Genomic DNA, 22,236 nt, shown 5'->3' on the forward strand with positions numbered 1-22,236 from the left:
AGTCATATACAGTACAAGTCTCACCCATCTGAGGGTGTAATATTGTATTGTGACACAAGGTGATAACTACTGTACTGTACCACCCGACCACAACGTTAGGGGGCGGCCTAACACCCCTGAGCATGGCCAATTCTGTTTTCTAAACCCATAACTAAAGATGGCTGAAGCATCACCGCGGATTCAGACTCGCAATCTTCAGACGCGGAGGCGAATGCTTCTCTGTTGCACCTTTTTGAGAGCTGATCATTGAGTGTTCATGAGATGGATACTCCAAAAAAGGTATAATGCAAAAGTAGGCGTACACTTTTTATTAAGTCACATAGCCTGTTCACATTTCCTAAGTATTTCCTTATACAAAGATGTAACATAGTCTCATCACAAGTGACATGTTTGTGCCATCGTGCATGATTCTAACTGCATGGTTTATCTTCTATGCTGGGTTCCTGTTTTTTAAACTTCACCCTTCCGTGCACATTGCTGTTGTCATCTCTGTTCAAAGGGCATTTTCAACAAGGGTTCGAGAGTTGGATTCAACAATTGTACGACTTGTGTAGTACACTTGTATAGAGGAACACTTACTCTAACAACGTGCACGACTTACAGTATGTCAGTTACCAAAAAAATTACACCAACTGTTGTGTTACGTTCAGTACATAATATCCTAACATACTGTATATAATACATAATAACCTGTTTGGACTTTACCAATAGTCGAATCTGGCACAACATTTCTATGCGGAGGAAACCATACGCTCGTCACCTTGAGGACATCACTCCCCTCAGTACAGCATGCTCTTTCTCAGATGGAATTGGGAACCTGAATGGGTTAGAATGGTCTTAATGGCTTCGCATGCTAAGAGGAACTGGAGAAATATGGGATTTTCATTTAAGACATTTGGCTGCCCTCCCTTGTCTGGAGTGACTTGCAAAAGTGACTTGAGGTCTCCATCAATAAATGGCACCTAGGCACCAGGACCGGGCCTTTCTTGCACCATGAGCGATGTGTTTTGGGATAAGTGGGAGTGTGGTCCAGTGGGAGCTGGTTTGTGTTTGGCTTTGTGGGCAAGCATTTAACCAGTGGATGCAGAGCAAAGCAGTGGGGTGGTGTTGGAGAATTTAGGAACATTATAAGCAGGTCATGCAGCTATGGTCTGGACCTAGTTGCAGAAGTCAAATGGATGATTTTTTATAATGTTGTGAAAGAGAAATCTACATTCGTGTTTGTCAGATTATCAGTGTGAGAGGAAAAAGACTCCATGCTTAAACCAAGGTTGCATGCTGTGACCAAGGTCTGATGTGAGATCAGAGAGTCACCCACGGAGATCACAAGATTCTCCCAGCAGCCACATGTGCCAAGCTGAAAGAGATCCAGATGCCTGATTTTGGTTACCCCTTGTGTCACAATACAATATCACACCCTCAGTTTTAACAGTATGAGAATGGGAAAGGATGAAGAGGGTGTGGTGGGTTGGTAGTCGGGATGTTGGAACTATTTTTGGAGAGGGGGTGATGTTGGTCCATTACCACTGGTACACATCTGGAAGGTTTAGGCATCAAATGCTCACCTCTGTCCCTCTTCAGCATTTAGTTAGTGAAGGGTCAGGGAGGTATTGAAACTGGTGTTGACATTGCAGGTTTAATTTGACTGCACCTGCTTGCTGGAAACAGCCTTTGTTTTAATGCGCAACCTCATTCGGATTCACTCCATGTGTAAATATTTAATTCCTTCGAAGTGATCTAGCTGGAATACAGGAAGTGAGTTTAAAACGCTACTTTTGAAAACTTTCATGCCAGCAGAAGAGTTTTTGGGAATGTACGACTTAACATGTAATGTTGCCTTCACTTGAGTGCAGAAATTGATGAGCAAACAGCCCCCTAATCAGCTTCTCTAGTGTTTGGCTTCAACACCTGCATGGACTATTTTTCGAAACAAAATCGGAATACAGAAACAAAACATGGATTTCGTGTTGTTGGGATTATTAACGGATATCCGCACGCTACATGCCTAATAATATTTGATCATATTATATGAATATGAAATTCAGACACAAATATGCTTAAATTCTTTATTGGAGGAAAAAGTTGGGCTGCAGAGGTGCTGGCGTGGGGTGGCGTGGGGTGGCATGGGGTGGCCATACCATTTCTTCCATGTCTTATACACAGCAGTGCATTTTTTGAAAATCATTCCTTCAAAATGGATAATTGTTCTACATGAGGCAGACATGCGCTTAACACTAGCCATTCGAGAGATGCTCATTAGCTCTGTGGAAGTGGCCTTTTGAATCAAGATCCTGATTTAAAAAAAAAAAAAAAACAGCAGATTTGTAACCTATAGGACAAAAAAACAGACTCGGGTTATATGCTGTATTGATCAGCCTGCCTCCATTATACCTACACAGAGGTGCTATTCTTTATCCTTAATACATCATCCACTGACTACTAATACACCATCATACTGCAGGTAATGAGAATGAATGTGCACATGTGATTAGAGAGTGTGTGTGTGTGTGTGTGTGAGTGAGTGCGTGTACACAGTGTTTCCCCTTGGGAAAGGGCATGTACTGAATCCCTCTTTCGCTGTGTAATGATTTTGCTGAAATGGACTATAGCAATTTGCTAAAGTACATATGCGAGAGCAGGTTTTATAATCGAGTTAGATGAAGGGAAATAAGTGACATACATGCATGAATATATATATACAGTATATATATATATACACACACACAAAGCCAGTCAAAAGCCTTGACACTTGTGATTTTACTTTATTTTTATTATTTTCAAAATTGCACATTAATAGTGAATACGTCCAAAACCTTAAAATAACACGTATGGAATTACTGTACGTCAACCCATAATATGTTTTACAATCCAGATTTTTTTTCTTCCCTTTTTCGATTGTTAAAAGTGGTTACATTCGACAGCTTGGCGCACTCATGGTACTCTCTCATCAGGTTCATGAGGAATTCACAGGTGTGCCTTGTCAAGAGTTAATCAGTGACATTTCTCGCCTTCTCAATGTGCTTTAGACCAGTGGTCTCCACGGACCAACTGTCTTTATGTAAGACAGTCTTCCGCTGACCGCACTCATAACAAAGCATAATATACTGTAAAGCATAATGTATACTGTACATCTAGTGTATTCCTCATGTCCAGTCTGCTCCGTAATTTCATTTCCGATGATGTCGCTGCGGACAACCCCGTCTCACAATGCTGGCTTGTTGGAAATGGAAGCAGGTTTATTGATGCTTTTGTGGAGACTTGGAGATATTCCGCCTTGATTGTAGAACGTCAGCAGAGTTAAAGTTGCTTTAAAAACACTTTTAAGGCCGCATTTATTAGAGAAAGCTGGCTTGGAGCATCTGAATCACACGTTGTAATGTGCAGACAGAAGCGCATGGAAGACGATCTGATCATTTTTCAGACGAAAACATTTTTCATTCTTCTCTTTGCGGCCCGATACCAAATCATCCACGTTTCCCCAAGTGAGGTTGCCAAAACCTTCAAACAGAGTGATAAAACTGGCTCTAATGAGGTCCGTCCCAGGACGGGAAGACCAAGAGCTACCTCTGCTGCAGAGGATAAGTTTATTATAATGACCAGCTTCAGAAAATCCTGATTTGCAGCACCTCGGATTAAAGCCCACATACTGTAAAAGTAAGATTTTTGGCTCTAATCTCCATGTCTTTGTTACACGTAGCGAGGGTAAACAGACGGGTCTGGAAGTTCCCAGTGTGAAGCCTGGAGGAGGGCGTGTGATGGTGTGGAAAAGCTTTGCTGGGGACATTGTTGAGGACACACTTAACCAGCATGGCTACCACTGCATTTTGCAGCGGCATGCTCTCCCATGTGTTTTGCACTTGGTGAGACCCTCATTTGTTTTCCAACAGGACCATGACCCCAAACTGACCCCTATGTTAGAGCTGTTTGTCCAAGAACAAAAGAGAACAAAGGTGTGTCCAAACTTTTGACTGGTATTTGGCAGACTACAGAAGAGGACCCGGGAAAATAAGGGTGGCACGAACATAATTCAATATCGCTAATTGAGCTGGTGTCATTAAGTCAGCGACCATAAATTGCCTTAACGATGGCGTTGTCGTGTCTGACATCGCGGAGCTCTAATTACTATCTGTCTGTTGCTGAGCAGCGTCGCGGTTAATGCCAACCGTTGTTTGTACGGAGTTCAATATGAGAGAGGCTTTGATTGAACGATCATAGACGGGACAAGGTTATGAGAAGAGTGAGTTGCAGTGATTTGCATTTCAGACGCTTATGAACTCGTATCGCCGTGTGGTATATTGATGAGTTATACTTTTTATATTTAAGGCTTGTTCACAAAGTCAGCCAAAATAAAAAATTATACACACGTTTCAGGAAAAGAAAAACTTATAACGTGGAATACATACTGTATAATAAACTAAGATGGATAACTTTCTATAATTGGGCATAAAATTAACATCTATACGGTGCACACTACAGATTTGTGTATAATCTTTTCATAAAAGTCATTTTTGACATTTGGTTTATTAGGACAACAATTAAAAACTAATAAAAACTACCATGGAGAAAATGCGGCACCACGGAGACATTACCGGGAACAGAACGTCCAAGAGACGCGTTACAGGAGCTCCGGTTGTTTGCAAGCGATCATTATGTTTGATATTAATAACCATTTCTGCTTTTTATTTCTTTGAAATGTTGCCTGTTTACGGCAGAAAGTTTTAATGAAAATAAAGTCGTGGCACTTCTTCACTCTCCGGGTTGGCTTCCACATTTCGACACCGAGCTTTTCTCAGCATTAAATCAGGCACTTGGGTCTCATCGTTCACTTCTCCTCTCACCTCATTTCCCCTTTCTTTTCCACGGTGAGGAGGCGACTCTTGCTTCATCTCCGTCTCCATCCGTGTTTCTCTCTCCGTCTTGTCACGAGGCCGACAAAAAGTTCTGTAAAACGCATCACCGGCGTTACCGTGGGACAGCCAGGGAGGGATCTGCTAGCGTCTTCCTCCCAATATCTCGGAAAATTGAAACGATAAATTTTTTGCCCCTGCAATCTCCGCCACCTCTCTCTAGTGATCTCTGTTTTATTTGCTGTACAAATATGAGTCTTGAGGCATCCAGGAATCTGAGCCAGTCTCCGAGTGTCTGAGGAACAATGAAGCAATCAGCTCCGCCACTGGAGGAGGAGGAGAAATCATTTTTTTATCATTAACAACTATTTGCTTCTTAGATTCCAGCCGCCATGGCATCAAGTGGAACGTTTTAGTGATGAGAGTATTTTTGTACACGTTGCAAAAAAAAAGAAAGAAAAGGAAACGCATCACAAAGATTCCTGTGCTTTCTGTATAACCACAATTTGTGGGGTTCAGGGACCCAAAGGGACCGGGGTCTGGAAAAATGAAAGACTCAAAGTTTCTTTAAACAGCTTAGGAAGCGCCATGAGAGACTCACATTAACATAATGAGCCTAATGATTTAATTTAGGTTTCAGTTTTTCAGGAACTGTTTACAGACCCCTGCTTTAGACGTCTGACTCATCATCGCTCCCACACTCCTAGCTAATGGAAAGCTAAAGCACTTTTTCTTTCTTTTTTCCATTCTTTTTGCACTGAAAATGTCCAACAACAAACACGATGACATCATCACAAACCGCTAAGCAGAGGCATCATCAATAACTTCATTCCCCTTCTTTATCATTTTTTTCATTTTCACTTTCTCCAAAACCTTTAACGTTACCCAACAACAGATTACACTTCTCCTGTCTCTCTTTGTCTCTCTTTATCTGTTTCTGTTGTTTTCTTTTTATTTCTTTTATTCTGATCCGTGTCTCTCTTTCTGTCTCTCCCTGTCTGTGTATTTTCTTTTTTCCATTTCTCTTTTTTTCTGGTTCTCCCTGTCTCTTCTTTTCAATCTTCTATTTATCTCTTGTTTTATTGTGTGTCGTGTTCTCTGTCTTTCTTTGTGTCTGTCTTTCTCATTTTCGTTTCTACTCAGTCTCCTCAGAGCTTCTATTATATATGTTTCTCTCACCCTCTCTGTCTCTCTCAATTTTTTCTCTGTCTGTATCTCTGTTTATTCCTCGCTGTCTCTCTGCGTAGCCCTGACTGCCTGTCAGTGTGTGTTCCTCACGGCCCCTTTCATTATCTCTAACTCTCTCTCTCTCTCTCTCTTTCTCTATCTCTCTCTCTCTCTCTCCCTCTCCCTCTCTCGGTCACTGTATTTCCACCTCTCTCTTTTCCCCTCTATCTGCCATTGTCTCTCTCTCTCTGTATCCCCCACTGTCTCTCCCTCACTGTCTCTCTCTCTCTGTATCCCTCACTGTCTCTCTCTCTCTCTGTATCCCTCACTGTCTCTCTCTCTGTGTATCCCCCACTGTCTCTCTCTCTCTGTATCCCTCACTGTCTCTCTCTCTGTGTATCCCCCACTGTCTCTCCCTCACTGTCTCTCTCTCTCTCTCTCTCTCTCTCTCTCTCTCTCTCTGTGTATCCCTCACTGTCTCTCTCTCTCTGTATCCCTCACTGTCTCTCTCTCTGTGTATCCCCCACTGTCTCTCCCTCACTGTCTCTCTCTCTCTCTCTCTCTCTCTCTCTCTCTCTCTCTCTCTGTATCCCCCACTGTCTCTCCCCCACTGTCTCTCTCTCTTTCTGTGTATCCCTCACTGTCTCTCTCTCACTGTCTCTCTCTCTCTCTGTATCCCTCACTGTCTCTCTCTCACTGTCTCTCCCTCACTCTCTCTCTGTATCCCTCACTGTCTCTCTCTCTCTGTGTATCCCTCACTGTCTCTCCCTCACTCTCTCTCTCTCTCTGTATCCCTCACTGTCTCTCTCTCACTGTCTCTCCCTCACTGTCTCTCTCTCTGTGTATCCCTCACTGTCTCTCTCTCTCTCTGTATCCCTCACTGTCTCTCTCTCACTGTCTCTCCCTCACTGTCTCTCTCTCTGTGTATCCCTCACTCTCTCTCTCTCTCTGTGTATCCCTTACGGTCTCTCTCGCTCTATCCCCTCCACATGGTTTTTCTTCGTCTACCCCCTCACTGTCTATCTCGGTGTGTCCCTGACTGTTCTTATCTGCGTCCTATCTTCCTTCCTGTCTCTCTTTGTGTATCTCTCGCTGTGTTGCTTTCTGTATTTCTCAGTATATCTCTTTCTCTCTCTGCATCGCTCACTCTCTCTCACTGTTTTTCTCTCACTGTCTCGATCAGTGTATCCCCTCGCTGTCTCTTCCTTTTCTTATCTCTTTCACTCTCTCTCTATTTGCAGTTTATCTCCTGCTCTGTTTGTCACATCATTTTGCTGTGGGATGTTTTCTTTTCTTTTCCCACTTCTCTCTACTGTTACATCATTTGATTCACTGAAACAGATAGTGTTATACTATTGACTTATTTAAGTGAATTATAATATCAATCACTAGAACATACAGACGCAACATCACAGCTCTCTCTTTCTCCTGCTCTCTTTCTCCCTTTCTCTCTCTCAATCGTCTCTCTCTCTTGTCTCTCATCTCTTTCTCTCGCCTCTCTCCCTCTCTCTCTCTGTCTCTCTTTTTCTCGTCACTCTCTCTTTCTCTTGTCTCTATCTCTCCCTTTTTCTCTCTCTCTCCCTCTCTCTCTCTATGTCTCCCTCTCTCCCTCTCTCTCTCTCATGTCTCTCTCCCTCTCTCTTATGTCTCCCTCTCTCTCTCTCTCTCTCTCTCTCTCGTGTCTCTCTCTCTCTCTCTCTCTCTCTCTTATGTCTCTCTCTTTCTCTCTCTCTCTCTCGTGTCTCTCATGTCTCTCTCTCTCTCTCCCTTTCTCTCTCTGTCTCCCTCTGTCCCTCTCTCTCTCTCTCTCATGTCTCTCTCTCCCTCTCTCTCTCTCTCATGTCTCTCTCTCCCTCTCTCTCTCTGTCTCCCTCTCTCTCTCTCTTTCTCTCATGTCTCTCTCTCTCTCTCTATGTCTCCCTCTCTCTCTCCCTCTCTCTCTGTCTCCCTCTCTCTCTCTCTCTCTCTCTCTCTCTTATGTCTCCCTCTCTCTCTCTCTCTCTCTCGTGTCTCTCTCTCTCTCTCTTATGTCTCCCTCTCTCTCTCCCTATCTCCCTCTCGCTCTCTCATGTCTCCCTCTCTCCCTCTCGCTCTCTCTATGTCTCCCTCTCTCTCTCTCTCGCATGTCTCTCTCTCTCTCTCTCTTGTGTCTCCCTCTCTCTCTCTCTCTCTCTCTCTCGTGTCTCTCTCTCTCTCTCTCTCTTGTCTCTCTCTCTCTCGTGTCTCTCTCTCTTGTCTCTCTCTCTCTCTCGTGTCTCTCTCCCTCTCTCTCTCTTATGTCTCCCTCTCTCCCTCTCTCTCTCATGTCTCTCTCTCCCTCTCTCTGGTTTCCTCTACACCATGTGAGTAAGTATCCTCCTTTCCCATTGGAGTGATTAAAGTCTGGAGAACTGGAAAGCTGATTGCGCTTTAAAGAATGTCCCATTGCTTTTAAAATATTTGCAGATAGGGGATTACGTCGGGTCGAGGGTTATGTGGAGCGTTAAATCCAACACCGGGACTGAAATAGTGTATTGAAACGGATTGAGTGCGCTGGCTTTGTGATCACTCAGTTCAGCTTCTCGCTCTCTCATCAGTAAATTAGAGAAAAGTTAATGGTCTAGCTGTTCGCTTTTTAAAGCTTTCAAAGCACCTCTTACCTCCCGCACACACACCTGCGCGTGCTCATGCTTTTATCTGCCGTCGCCATACGTTTTAGATCAGATGACAGTTTATTCAAAGAAACTTAAAAGGAAAAAATACAAATCCTAAAACGTAGAACCTCGGATGTGGGCTGGGGTGCAGCACCAAAAAGAAAAAAAAAAGATGAGCATGTAGCATGTATTTTATTTCATATCCTATTTAGTTAGCAATTTATTTTAATTAATTCAGTTCGAGTGAATCTATCTTCATGTGGAACAAAACAAATTAAAAAAACTACAAAATCATGAAGTTTTTTTTTCTTCTAATTTGTATTTTACTTATTTTTATTGACTAATTTACACAGAGAAACAAAAATATACAGAACCGCGAAAAAAGTCCTGGACCGCGCCTCATTTCGTCTTATTAATTTTAATGAAATGTTTGTGAAAGAAATGGGAACTTTTTTTTTTTCCACTGCTTTTACTGCTGCAAATAGGTTGTTTTTGTAAGAAGCTCCGCAGCGACCTCATTTCCCCTCTCGTCTGTTCCAACCGCTCAGCATTCAGCGTCAGCAGTACTGTGGAGTCAGGGGTAGCTCAGTGGTTAAGGCATTGGACTATGGTTCAGAAGATCCCAGGTTCAAACCACAACCACCAAGTTGCCACTGTTGGGCCCTTGAGCAAGGCCCTTAACCCTCAACTGCTCAGATGTGTAATGAGATAAAAATGTAAGTCGCTCTGGATAAGAGCGTCTGCCAAATGCCTAGATGTAGATGTAGATGTACTGTACACAAACCACTGCACCGGCCTGATCATCTGCCAACATCTGCACCCGTTTCTCACTGGGTCATGCCTTAAATGAGGTGCTTTCTACTGCTTGAATGAATCATACAGTAGGTCTATGTGTGGCTTAACAAACAAAAGACAATAGAACTATTCTTTAAGACTACATTAAAAATATAAGACTGGAAGCAAAATATGATGTCATTGTGGGGGAGGGCACTACTGAACATTAACATATACATATTTAGAAATGGCTATGGTTTAATATGTTTTTTTTTTTTTAATATATTATAATTACTTTACATTTTATCTCCTTTGAGTAATTTTATCCACTTTTTATACTACTATTACTACTAATAAAATTATTATAATATTGTATGCATACTGTATACTCACATAAATTACAGAAAAAAAAGTACCAAAAACACTATTATTATTTTTTTGCATAATAGTAGTTTGATCGAGGTCCTCTGTGTATTTAATTTAATGTCAGTGTTGTTTTGTTGATGCGATTCTGGCTTTTCAATTTCATCCTCCCTGTTTATCTTCAGGCCTAAACTCAGAAGATTAATGTGTCTCTGGTGTTTGCCCTTTTTGGTCCTGGCCCTGACACAGCCTCACGCTCCATCGCCCCCCCTCTCTCTTTCTTTCTTTTTGTTCAGAAACCTTCTCTATCGCTTTGCACTGATATGCACACGTTGTCCGTCTCCTACTTTCAATGTTGAATATTTCAACAATCTGGTATAACGTGGTTATCTCCGCCACCTGCCTGACATCACAACGAGCCACGACCTGACCCGCACTATGCATCAGCTGGTGCTTGATAAGGAGTCACATTATGGCAAGGCTCGCAAAAGGATTCTGAGATCGGAAGAAATATGCCGAAAGGAGATACAGAGTTTAACTTAAAGAAATCAAACTTGTGCCTGAATTATCAGGCTAGTTCGGGTGCAGTGTTGTGTTGTTTAAAAAAAATTATATAAAAATAAAAATGCATGGGTGGAAATGTTGCTAAGACCTGGCAACCCTGCACACCAGAGTACTGTAGTTTTAATGGCCAGACTACATTAGTGACATTTTAACATCTCATACCCTAATGATCAATTTATGTTTTATTATATGATTTTCAGGGGAATCTGAAAGGATCCCTTAAACTTTTTATATTTTAATTTTCATACCATTATAACGTTTACTGTTTAATCAGTTAAAAGCAAAAACCGAAGTCACCTGTGTGTTCAAAGCTTACTTTAGCTGTATTGAAAAAATGCATCATATTGGGATCACACCATATAATCTACTTACTGGCTGAAACCGAAAATGACTTTGAAATTGCATGTCCTTGTTTTAGGATCGGATCTGATGGAGGCGCGCAAATTAAATGGGGGCTATTGTCTCTTTCTCTTTCTGATTTTCTTTTCTTTTTCTTTTTTCTGTTCATCTCTCACTGTCTATTGTCAATGACATTTCAGGTCACACTGCCCCCGGGTTCATGCGTGAAATCTATTTCTAAGTCGGCCTTTAAAATTTGTTATTTAAATAATGTATTTAATATTTTTTTATGGTGGGATAATCCGTCATTTGTAGTCAGCGTCTGACAGACGTAATCATTTCACATGAGCAGAAAAGTCATGTAATAGAGGAGTAACAAGTTTGTAACGCATGCCAGGAACAGAACGTGTTTTCTTCTCTTGTACCGAACAAGTGAAAAGCAGCAGTTAGTGTGACAGCTTAAGTTTAAAAGTCCTAGATGCTAGTTTCTGGGAAATTACAAGGGTGTCTGGTGATTAAATAAAAAATGCTGTCTACATCACCCTGTTCATCCACCACCACCATCCCTAATGTACATGTCTTGCACTTCTAGTACTAGGGGTATCTTGCATGTTCTTGCGTCTTCTCCCCGTGTTTGGGTTTCCTCTAGGGAAAAAGAAAGCATGTAGATATATTCTTTAAGACCACATTAAAAGTGCAAGAATGTATGGCTCGATGCACACAGTCTAAAGACATGAAGTCTAGGCTGATTGGTTTCTCCAAATTTCTCATATAGTACCCTAGGTTTCCTGAGAGAGGTTTCAGGCCCGCCCATGACCCAATACAAGATAAGTGGTATAAATGATGGATGGATAGATGGATGATTATTGGACTTGAACAACAACAACTAAAATACAAAATGTGGCATTTTTAAGCACAGAAACCAATTCATTTTCTTTTCTCATTATACTTTGATTGTACTTTACATTTGTGACTTTTTTTTAACACAGGTTACGGTTTCTTCTGTATTCTGCATATGTCTTGGAATGGCGTGTTGTCAACATAGTCACCATTAACAGCTGATACAAATAGCTTGTAGAAAGTGGAACATTTCCACATACTGTACAGTATATTCAGGATTGTTCTCCAGCTTGTGAGCTCTCTAGTTTAATTTACGGCTGTCTTGTGTAAAGTCAATGCAACATGTCTTACCTGAATCTGTCAGCACTATATCACAAGCTAGCATTGCATCAACTGCTAGCTAAAAAGGCAACGTAAAGTTAGAATTAAAGCTTATTAAATACTCATTATCTGTATTAATAGTACAAATCACAGGTGAAGCCATGCACATAATACATAACCACAAGTATATGACTATTCTTGCATACTGTATATCTTTATATCCTAGTCATATATTCTCGCATATGACGAAATAAAGAAGACTGTACAGTACGTGTATAAATTAGCCGAGTGTGGATAAAAGCAATCTGGGAGTTTAATAAGGAATATCAGATGGTTTTGCATAAAATATACAAAGGTGGTCAACAATTTACATTGCACTGTACTGTTTCTGCAGGTTGATTAGCTGGATTGATAAAGGCTATTGATTTTACAGCTCATATGGGTCAATGAGTTCAAAACCGTACCACATCATCATCATCACATCTTATATATATATATAAACTTGAATATCTGGCTGTAGGTGGTGACATAATCCACTTTTTCAGAAAAATGGTGCTTTTTGCCCATCTCTCCTCCTACAGTAGTCTGTATTATAAACACAACTCAAAGAAGAAAGAAAAAAAAACTCTTTCATGTGCCATGAAAAGGTTCTCAAGAAGTAAAGGCCTTCAACCAGATACGGTTCCTATTGAGCGGAACATGAGAGCATATTCAAAAGTAAGTTTTATTTCGAATCATGCAGTTTTTGCCATTTCTTTTTTGCTGTTCTCCTTTGTATACATGTATTATAACTAATACAAAAAAAGAAAAAACACAACTAATTTAATTAGGCCACGCTTTTGCGCTGACAAAACTATTTTAGTCCATAAAATACAGTTGAAAAAATAACCAGCATGACCTCGTGGCCGTGGATTTTGCACTTCTTTTCTGCATTGTTGGGAGATTTCAACATTATCGGAGAACCTTGATGATAAATTAGTTGGAACTGTTTAAAAGAGATGTTTTAAGGAGCAGATGTTTTTAAGCCCGTTTTTTTTTACATGATTATTATGTAAAAGTTTTCTTTCCTTTGAATTTTGCATTTTTTTTTGTGGAGAGATACATTTTATTTGTTTTTCCAATATGTGGTTTAATTGCTGTTAATAAATAAAGAAGAATACAAGGTGATGAGGTTATGTGCAGTTCTATAAAAATAATTAAATAGATTAAATAAATAGATTTTGAGACACCCCTCATTTCCTTATATTTCTGGGCCCACAGCCTGTCAAAGTCAGCCATTTGTTTCCATTTATTTAATTTAATCTATATCATTTAATTGGTACTGGGTACCAAAGTTCAAACATGTATATTGTTTTTAAACTCAATAGTTTTTTAAAAACTGTTATGCAAAGTCACGGGTTGGGCACAGGACATAAACCAGTACATAAACCATCCTCTTATCTTCTTCCAGCGCCACCAGCCTTGAAGCTCTCGGTCAACGAGACGTATGTGGTGGACCCAGGCCAGGATGTCACCATGTCGTGTGAGGTTACAGCCGGTTTCCCCATGCCTACTGTGACGTGGGCGAGGTACCCCGGCCCCCTGCCACGCCGTGCCACCATCCGTGGTGGGTCTCTAACGCTGCGCTCCGTCACTCCAGCTGAGTCGGGTTTCTACAACTGCACCGCTGTCAACAACGTGGGGAACCCGGCCAGGAGAAACGTCAACCTTGTTGTTAGAAGTATGTGTACGACTTATATTGACCATAATGCATACATATATTTGTGGTTCAGAGTGAATGTTTTGCCAGATATTTATTCTTGTTGGGGTTTAGTGGGTGTTTCAGTCCTGTATTTGACTTGTTTACTAGGCTGTAATTTCTAGGTCCAGGACAAACATCTAACATGACTACATGGCAACATTTACTTTTTGATTCTCAGCCATTAAAGACTTTTTGATAGCGCTTAATAGTGCTGTTAGACAAGCAACTTCTGAAGTAATGAGATATCTTAGTCGTTGGATAATTGCATGTGATTAGATTGTCTGCCATAGAAGATCTTCTACTGGAGAGAATCTGGTTTCTGTTTTTTGGAAAGCTCAAGTTGCTGGACTATGGTCAATTCTTTCATATGTTATCATATATTCATATAAACTGGAATGAAATGCAATTTGCTAATTTATATTAAATGAAGTGAGAATCACCATTTGTTATATTCTTTCATTCTTTCATTTGCTGTTCTTTTCTCTTATCCTGTTCTTTCTCTGGTTCCACCCAGCAATGAAAAACCTGACATTCCAGATCACCCCTGATTCGAACAAGGACGGCGAGAGCATCCAAATGGGTCGTGACCTCAAGCTGTCGTGCCACGTGGACGCTCAGCCCCAGGATAAAGTCAACTACACCTGGTACAAGAACGCTGCCCCGGTGTCCCCATCAGACAGTCTCATCGTGCTACGCAGTGACCCGGACATGCCCGCCGGCACCAGCAGCCTGGAGATTGTGGACATGAAGTTCAGAGATCAAGCCACCTACAGCTGCGTGGCCAACTTCCCTGGAAGTAACGTTCCCGAACTCCGAGTGGACGTCAATATCACACAAAGCAGCGGTGAGCATATGTAATCGATCTCATTCCCTGTCTCTTCTCTTTACCTCCTTTTGTCTCCAGTTGTTATTTGGTAATAGGAACTATAATAAGTGTTTTATATGATTGAAGTTTATGCTCAGAAATGCAGCCACTAAAACAGTACCTTTAGTACCAGGATTGGGAAACACTTTTCTCGGGTGCCTGCTTAAGGCTACTTTAGCTTTATGCACTGTTTTTGGTAAGAATTTAAAACTACTGTCACCCCTGTGAATTACACTAACTGTCGGTGGCCAGCTGTTCTGCTGCGCATTGCAGCCATGCTGATATTCTTCACAACAGCACTCATTGATATTGTGTGATATTGCTTAATTGTCAGATTTTGAAGTTACAGCAAATTAAACACTTATGTATGGAGTCTTTGCAGAATCCGACAGTCCAGTACAAAGCTTTATTCCCTCTCATCCACTGAGGGGGCAGTCGGGTATGAAGCAGTCTTTATTTCAAAACAGGAGTCGGCTGACAGGAGGGGTTTCTGCTGGAGTACAATTCTATCTCCATAGCATTTTCAAACACGGCTGGTTGGAAACCTCACACATAGTGCTAATTGGCACCAGTGAGGCATCTTGACAGGATGTTGGTGCTGCAGTTTCAATCTCATGGAAAGCCTACCCTACCCTACACTCCTTAAAATCAAGCCCTGGGGTAATTTATTACTGGGTTGAAAATGTCTTTGGATATGGATTATCAAAAATTCCATTCGTCCCTATTGAAGCAAGTGGGAGTTGATTGCACAGGCAGTTGACAGCTCTCGTGAGTTGTTGCCACTTACACTACATGAGCATTGCCAAACCCCTCCAGGTAAATCAAACCGTATTTCAAATAACCACGGCTTTTTGGATGCCACTTAGGATGGGAAAATACTTAGGAAGGACTTTTACATTGTGCTTGTTAAATTTAGCCTTGGACTTTCCTTTGGAGATCGCTATGGCACATAAAAAAGCCACCTTTATTCACCAATTGGTATTTCCCTTGGGAAACAGCTGTGCATGCTGGGATTCCCTGTGCCGCCGCTGTAATCTCATGTTCTCTCTTCTTAGAAAGGACCTTTGGCTTACTTTCTTTGTTCCTACTTCTTTTAAAACTTTTGACCTTCTCTAGGTGTTACAGTGGCATTTTTTTGGCTCTACTCCCCACCATGATCAATCTCCTCTACTTTCTTTCACAGTAATTTCCTCTCTGCGGAATTCACACCACATACAGTACATGCATTTCCTTCTTTGACCACAGCAATGTCACAGCTTTATACTGTAAAGTAATAGATATTATATCATTAGTATCATCCATCTGCATATTTCTGTTAAAAATGTCATTTGCATATCAGTTTTCGATCATTGGTAATTTTTCCCCTTTTTATGCTCAACTCTGATCAAACATATTCAACTTTACTTAATTATGCTTTATGTTTGTTTCTCGTCACATGTTTAGTCCCAGATCATCGCCTGACTTGAGCAGCTAGTTAATAAACTTATACACAGCGCATATTGTAAATATATTTATACACACACACACATACACACACACACACTGGTCAGTCGTAATGGTGATCTTCTCCTTGGCTCCTGGGGTGAGAGCCACCTGGCAGTAGCTCTTGGTCAGATCTGGAGTGGAAATGAACTGGGCCGTCCCAGGAGAGGTTGGGTTTGGTCAACCTTTCTGCTGGAGTACAATTCTACCTCCATACCAGCTGGCCTCAGTCAGTCCACTAGATCATCCACACGTGGAAGCAGGTATGGACGAAGGTTGAGATGGCGTTCAGTGGATCGACCTATAAGGCTTGGGCACTGTCACTATGGGACTTGACCAGGGTCTTGTTGAGTCCTCAACGATGCCATGTCGAAGCATGCTTTCAATTTCAGCATTTATGGCACAATGGCGGACTTCCGTCTTGGGTGCTAACGGACGATGGAGCTGACGGGCGGCGTCTTTGTCGTGGCGTACCAAGTGCTTGAGCCCCGGTCCGGTGACGAACCTGGAAATCCAGGAACTCTTCCACCAGTTTACTCAGCCCCTGATTCTGCATGAGCGACAGCTAGAGTGCAGAATCGCGTGGCTGCGGTTGTTGGCGCATTTTTGCTCTCTGTCCTTTTTGCATGTGCTGTTTGACAATAGGCAATACTTTATTTACTGTATATTATGTAGTCGTTTATGTATTAATTACCAACTGGAATGGGTAGGGCTGCTCCTCCCAAGCTTCCTTGGCGATGTCAAGCAGTCCTTGCATCCATTGGAGCATGTTCAAACATCCATTGCAGCATGTGTGGAATCAGCTGGTCCCAGTTTCGACTGCCCTTGTCCACGACCTGCTGCAGAATGTCTGGTTAAAGTGCCCTACTGATGCATCAAACATTAGTTTTGACATAAAGGGTGGACCTTTATTGGTCATGTGCAATGTTTTTCGATGAACCAGGTGAGACCAGCAGTGCTTTGGCTGCTTTGAATGGTCTTCAAGCCCAGGTGCATTAGTGAGCCCTGCCCCCTTCTCATTTAAAAGGCTCTTGCAGGTAGAACGGCATCCACCCATTGGTTACTCTGTGTGAGAACTGGGAGTGAGAAGCATTTTTAGATGGCTGTCAGCCTGCCGTCAGAACATAATATAAGGAATGTATGTATGTAGGTATTAGTGTGTGTATATAATACAGCAGCACTATACCAACATTTTTACATAATCAATACTTTTCCTACGCGTATGTCTGTTTGATCTGACCTGTAGGGCTCTGTCTCTTTAAGCACTGATGTGTGTGAGACATTGTGAGGGGGAAAAAACCCCGACTGTTTTTTTGAACATGAGCCACAGGAAGCTTTAAATGAATCGGAGCAGCAGTAGAGACGGCATTTTTATTTTGTTAAAAAAATAGGCTTGAAGAGAAGGCAGCAGCAAAGAGAGAGCGAGCCCTGGGTGAGAGATGGAGATATTTTGGTTACAAAAGCCTTAGAAAATAAATACAAAAAAAGGACAAAGTGTGTGTTTTTTTTTATTCTGGAGAGGACAGAAAATGGAGTCCAACTGAAAAAAAAAACAAAAAACATTTTCTCTAATAAAACCTTTTGAATCTAATCCCTGGGTTATGCAGGTACGGCGCTTTATACAGTAGTAATGAAGTCGGTTAGTTAGGGAGCGTCTAAAAATGACATGACCTGGGTGTAAGTGTGTAGGATTCTACAGAGATCAAAGTCATCTAATCTGCAGTGTTAAAATACCACATGGACACAGGATTTAGTTACTTTTTGTAACAGTATACTTTATTGATGATTACTAATGATGCACATGATTAAACCTACACATATAAACCCATCGTGCCAGGGGTTGTCTTAGCAACTACAGCAATTCACTGCATATTATTTTAAATTGCATTTACAGTACTTATAATTATGTTCCAATTTATTTTACAAACAGTGCTTTGACGTGCTCTTTTTTGATATAAGTTTTGGTTGTAGACTTCTAGATTTCCAAACATAAAATTAGAACAGGATTGAACAGATGCTTAAATAGATTTTCTGGAAGCCCTAATTTAAATTATTATTATTATTATTATTATTATTATTATTTAATACGTAACTTATTTACTGTTTTTTGCTTTCAGTTTTTTTCTCGTAATTTCGTTTATATTTCTTAAAATGCTTTATTTTTATCAGTTCCCCTATTTCCCCCAAAAGCCTCAGGCTTTAATGTTCCTCTTTTTTTCTTTCTTTTTAGTAATTCCTCCAGTCCTGACCGTACCTGTGGGTGGAAGTGTGGTCAACGTGAGCGAAGGTGGGACTGCAGACCTGGTGTGTTTGGTTGAGGGTAAGCCACGCCCACCAGTCCTCTGGTCCCGGGCTAACAAAGACATGACCATGCCGTCAGGCGACTGGATGACGGAAACGCGCGATGGACGCTTGCGTCTCACCAACGTCACACGGGATATGGCAGGGGCTTACCGATGCCAAACGGCACCGTACAACGGCCTCAACATCAAACGCAGGCTGGGGCATGTGCAGCTCAACGTGGAGTGTGAGTACTCTATCAAATTTTAGTGCAAATATCAAAACTCTGAGACTTGTACCGTATATATTATGGTTAATATCCCGTCACACCATCTTAGTGTTGAATCCACCTGGAGAAATAACCACATTCCTCCACTCGCTCTGGATTTCCCAGCTTTTAGAACACGACCTGATTTCCACAGACCTATTACATAAATTGATGGCAAGATGTGAAATGCTATTAAAAAACCCACAGCAATGAAGACTCTGGAGTTTTATCACGATAAACGCTGTGATCTGGTTTGATGAAGCTTGTTCTAAAGTGCTGTTAATCTGAGCTTTAACACAGTGCTTTGAGTGACATCCCTCGGGACACGTCCAACAACCACACACACACACACAAACGCATATTCCATTAAAACACTCCTAGCGGATGCCTATTATCATTGTATTTAAATGCAGCCTTTTGGAAGCAGCTCATGCGTTAATGCATTTACACTCTCAATAACGCGTCCATTATGATGCCTGCTGAAAGCGCGTTTCCTAAGAGCCCAAGCTAAAGAGGCTCAGAGTTCATTAGCGTCGAGAATAACTTCATATCATTCAATGCTCTTCAGTCCTTTTCTCATGCGGCCATTAAGCCCAAAGCGATGTACTACGCCTTAATAACACAAGTTATGTATTGAACTTGGTCTTGCAGAACTGATCCTCTCTGAGTGTTATGCACAAGGATGAACACGGAGAAAAAGGGTTTGTGACAAATTTGAATGGCGTCTGAGCCAGACCAGAGCCACGTAAACAAGTTTCATTGTGAATGGAAGACATATGGACACATAATTCTTGGATGCAAATGTAGTCTCTTTTATCGAGTCGATTTATTCATCTTGCATGGATTGTCTGATTGTAAAGATGTCTTTATTACCGTTGGTCTTCGGATATGAGCGTCCACAACCCCCTTCCAGTCCTACTGATTTATTTTGACTCTGGTCTTTTGAAAAATCTGTTTCTTTAAGGGTATAAATTACATTGTGAATAATATTGTACGCAGTAGAGTCACAACTACTTTTAAGTGTGACGGTATTTACTTGCTGTGTGTTTCGTGTACTTCCAGTCATTCACTGTGATTATGGGTGTCCTGCTCCCTCCATTCTGCATTATTTTCTTTGAGTTAACAACATACTAAACGACCATCGTTCTTTGGTGGCAGCCCTGTAATTATCATGACGATCTCTCTTTCATCAGCTTATCTTTTATCTCCTTTTTGCACGTCTTAGTTTCTCTTTCACATCCTCCCTTTTCTCCTCCCAGCCACTCCCACATTGATCAGTGTTTGTGCACTATAACCTTTTGAGCGCGTTGCGGAAATACGTATGCTGCACATACAGTATGACTCACGGAGACGTTGTGCTTGAGGGAGTTATTGCGTGATGGCGTTAACACATGGGCTGGGCGACTTATGCGCAGAAGTTCAGCAATATTTACAATTTACTGCAGTCATACAGGAGCGCTGATGCTAAAGTTTCTATTTGTCTTGACATATTGTATTATTTCAATTTCAAGTTCTACTTATCTTGACATATTGTGTGATTTCAAAGCGCAGAAGCTATCAACAAGTATTATTTATTTAAGCAGTTTACTGAACATCAGCACGGCTGTGATGCAGACATGGGCACGGGGGCGCAGCGCGAGTCACAAATACATCACAGCCATGCTCTCATTCGCTCACTCATCGTCTGTAGCGCTTAGCACTGTGTACAGGGTGGTGGCGGGGCCTGGAGCCTATACCAGGAGACTTGGGGCATGAGGAGGGGTAAATGCATTGCAGAGTACATGCTCAGTCACACATTATAGGAAGAATGCTCATCAGCCTAATCTGCATGTTCTTTGGACTGTGGGAGGAAGCTGGAAAACCCAGAAAAAGTGCATAAAGCATGGGGACAACATGCTATTAGCTAACTATTAGTGATGGGTCCTTCTTGAACGATTCATTCTTTTTGATCAAATCTTTAACGTGACTCAGAAGAACGAGTCGTCTCCGGGAGTGATTCGTTCATTTTCTACTGGGCGCGCATGTGCGAATCATCACAATACCACCGTAGGTTATGTACAGGAAACAGAATTGAGCCATTCTTTTTCAGTGACTCGTCTACTTCGAGTCGTTCGTTCTTTTGTCACGTGACTCCATAGACGCTATGCGGTGCAATAGATTCGCAAGAACGAACGACTCAGATCAGAAGATATAAGAGATGAGCTACTCATACTGTTTATTATAATATGTCCATAGCTGCATTATAATATTTTCATTACTGGAACTATAGCCAAAGTTTGTTTTTATTTTATTTTATTTCTGATCAAAAGAACGAAATGAACTAAACGACTCAAAAAAAGATTCGTTCATTTTGATGAACGAGATTCGAAGAACTGAGTCACTAAAATGATTCGAACTTCCCATCACTACTAACTTCTGAGGTTCCATGGTTGAATTCCAAACTGCATTAAATGGAAAGCTAGTGCACTAATGTGTTCAGTCTATTCTTCCATGACTACAGGCAGTGCCCTTGATCAGGGGTTAGACAGGGATTTGTGATTCAGCTTTGTGCTAGAAGCTAGTTAGCATAGTCGATCGCGCTCATCTTTAACAAAACACGGACAGAGGGAATTCAGAATGACTAAGGAGACAAAATATCGTTCAATATAACTCGACGTTGTTAGATGTGTTTTCTTGCTAAAGTTGCTTCCGTGATTTATATTTAATGTAGGTTTTGGCTGGGAACTGTTCTCTCCTTTTTCTTTTTTGGTAGTAAATCCTGTGTCGCTGGGGTGGTGTCTTTATTATAAGGGAAGTTTGTTTGTTTTTCTTAATTTAATGTATTGCTCCATAAAATTCAATTCCGCAGCATGGGTTAATTTTAACAGTACACTGTATGATCATTGTGTTAAACATGGTAAAGGCACAAAAAGGCACTGTGCAGTATTGGTTGTAAGGAGTAAATTTGTTGTAAGTTATCCCAGGGGTTGTCCCAGTGGAGCTACATTAAATCTAATTAAGATTTTTTTTTTTTTTTTTTCTTTATTTTAGAATCTATATTGCCTGAGGTCGTAGGTTAAACAAAACTCATTGGTTGTTTCAAAAGACAGACTTTTTTTTTTTAAATAAAGAGATGTTTCTGGCTCCGCTATTCCCTGCAAACTTCCTTCCCTGGCACAGGAGACACTTCCCACAGAGACAGTTGGCTTTAACTCATAATTCCCACTTAGTGTTTGCCAGCATGGTGGTCCCCCCATGGGGCTTTGCCATCTTGTATACAAGGATCGCGTTTATACTGTAGGAGAAGCAAGTGTAAGAGTTGGCAGGGAAGCTGGTGAGTGATCGGAGGAGAATGCATGGAGGATTATGTGTGTGGAAATATGAACATCTCTGGGAGTTTGTAAACACATTCGTAATGAAGAGTGGGCTTGAAAATCTGTGAGCGAGGAGCTTTTGGTCCTGGTTCATTTCATCTTAATAAAATAATTACGTATCGGTTGATGACTCGAATTCATCTAATTCAAGGTCGCGTTTAAGTTCTTCATCGGTGCTTATTTTTAAATATAACAAGCCGGAATCGATAGTGTGTAATAAAAAAAAAAAATTCATTATGTGCAATTACAACACCCAGTATCGAAGTCTTTTTTAATGATTTGGTCGATTGCCTTTATGCTAATTACACATCAGTGGAAGGAACAAGAGCAGTTACATCAGGCACTGAAATACTGTATGCTTTATAACAAGAACTATGTTTGTTTCACAAGCTTCCAAAA

General features: G+C 41.2%; 1 protein-coding gene across 2 annotated transcripts in view; it reads left to right on the plus strand.

Moving 5' to 3' along the window:
* The window catches only part of LOC128528989 (MAM domain-containing glycosylphosphatidylinositol anchor protein 1), a 200,069-nt gene that overhangs the window by 117,480 nt on the left and 60,353 nt on the right, over window positions 1-22,236 (plus strand). For both annotated transcript variants that reach the window (XM_053502259.1, XM_053502260.1), the window contains 3 exons: window positions 13,299-13,568; window positions 14,104-14,433; window positions 18,167-18,463. In XM_053502259.1, the coding sequence (XP_053358234.1) occupies window positions 13,299-13,568; window positions 14,104-14,433; window positions 18,167-18,463 (897 nt within the window). The remainder of the gene's footprint in view (window positions 1-13,298; window positions 13,569-14,103; window positions 14,434-18,166; window positions 18,464-22,236) is intronic.

Source organism: Clarias gariepinus, chromosome 8 (assembly GCF_024256425.1).
Source record: "Clarias gariepinus isolate MV-2021 ecotype Netherlands chromosome 8, CGAR_prim_01v2, whole genome shotgun sequence".
In the NCBI taxonomy this organism is placed as follows: Eukaryota; Metazoa; Chordata; class Actinopteri; order Siluriformes; family Clariidae; genus Clarias; species Clarias gariepinus.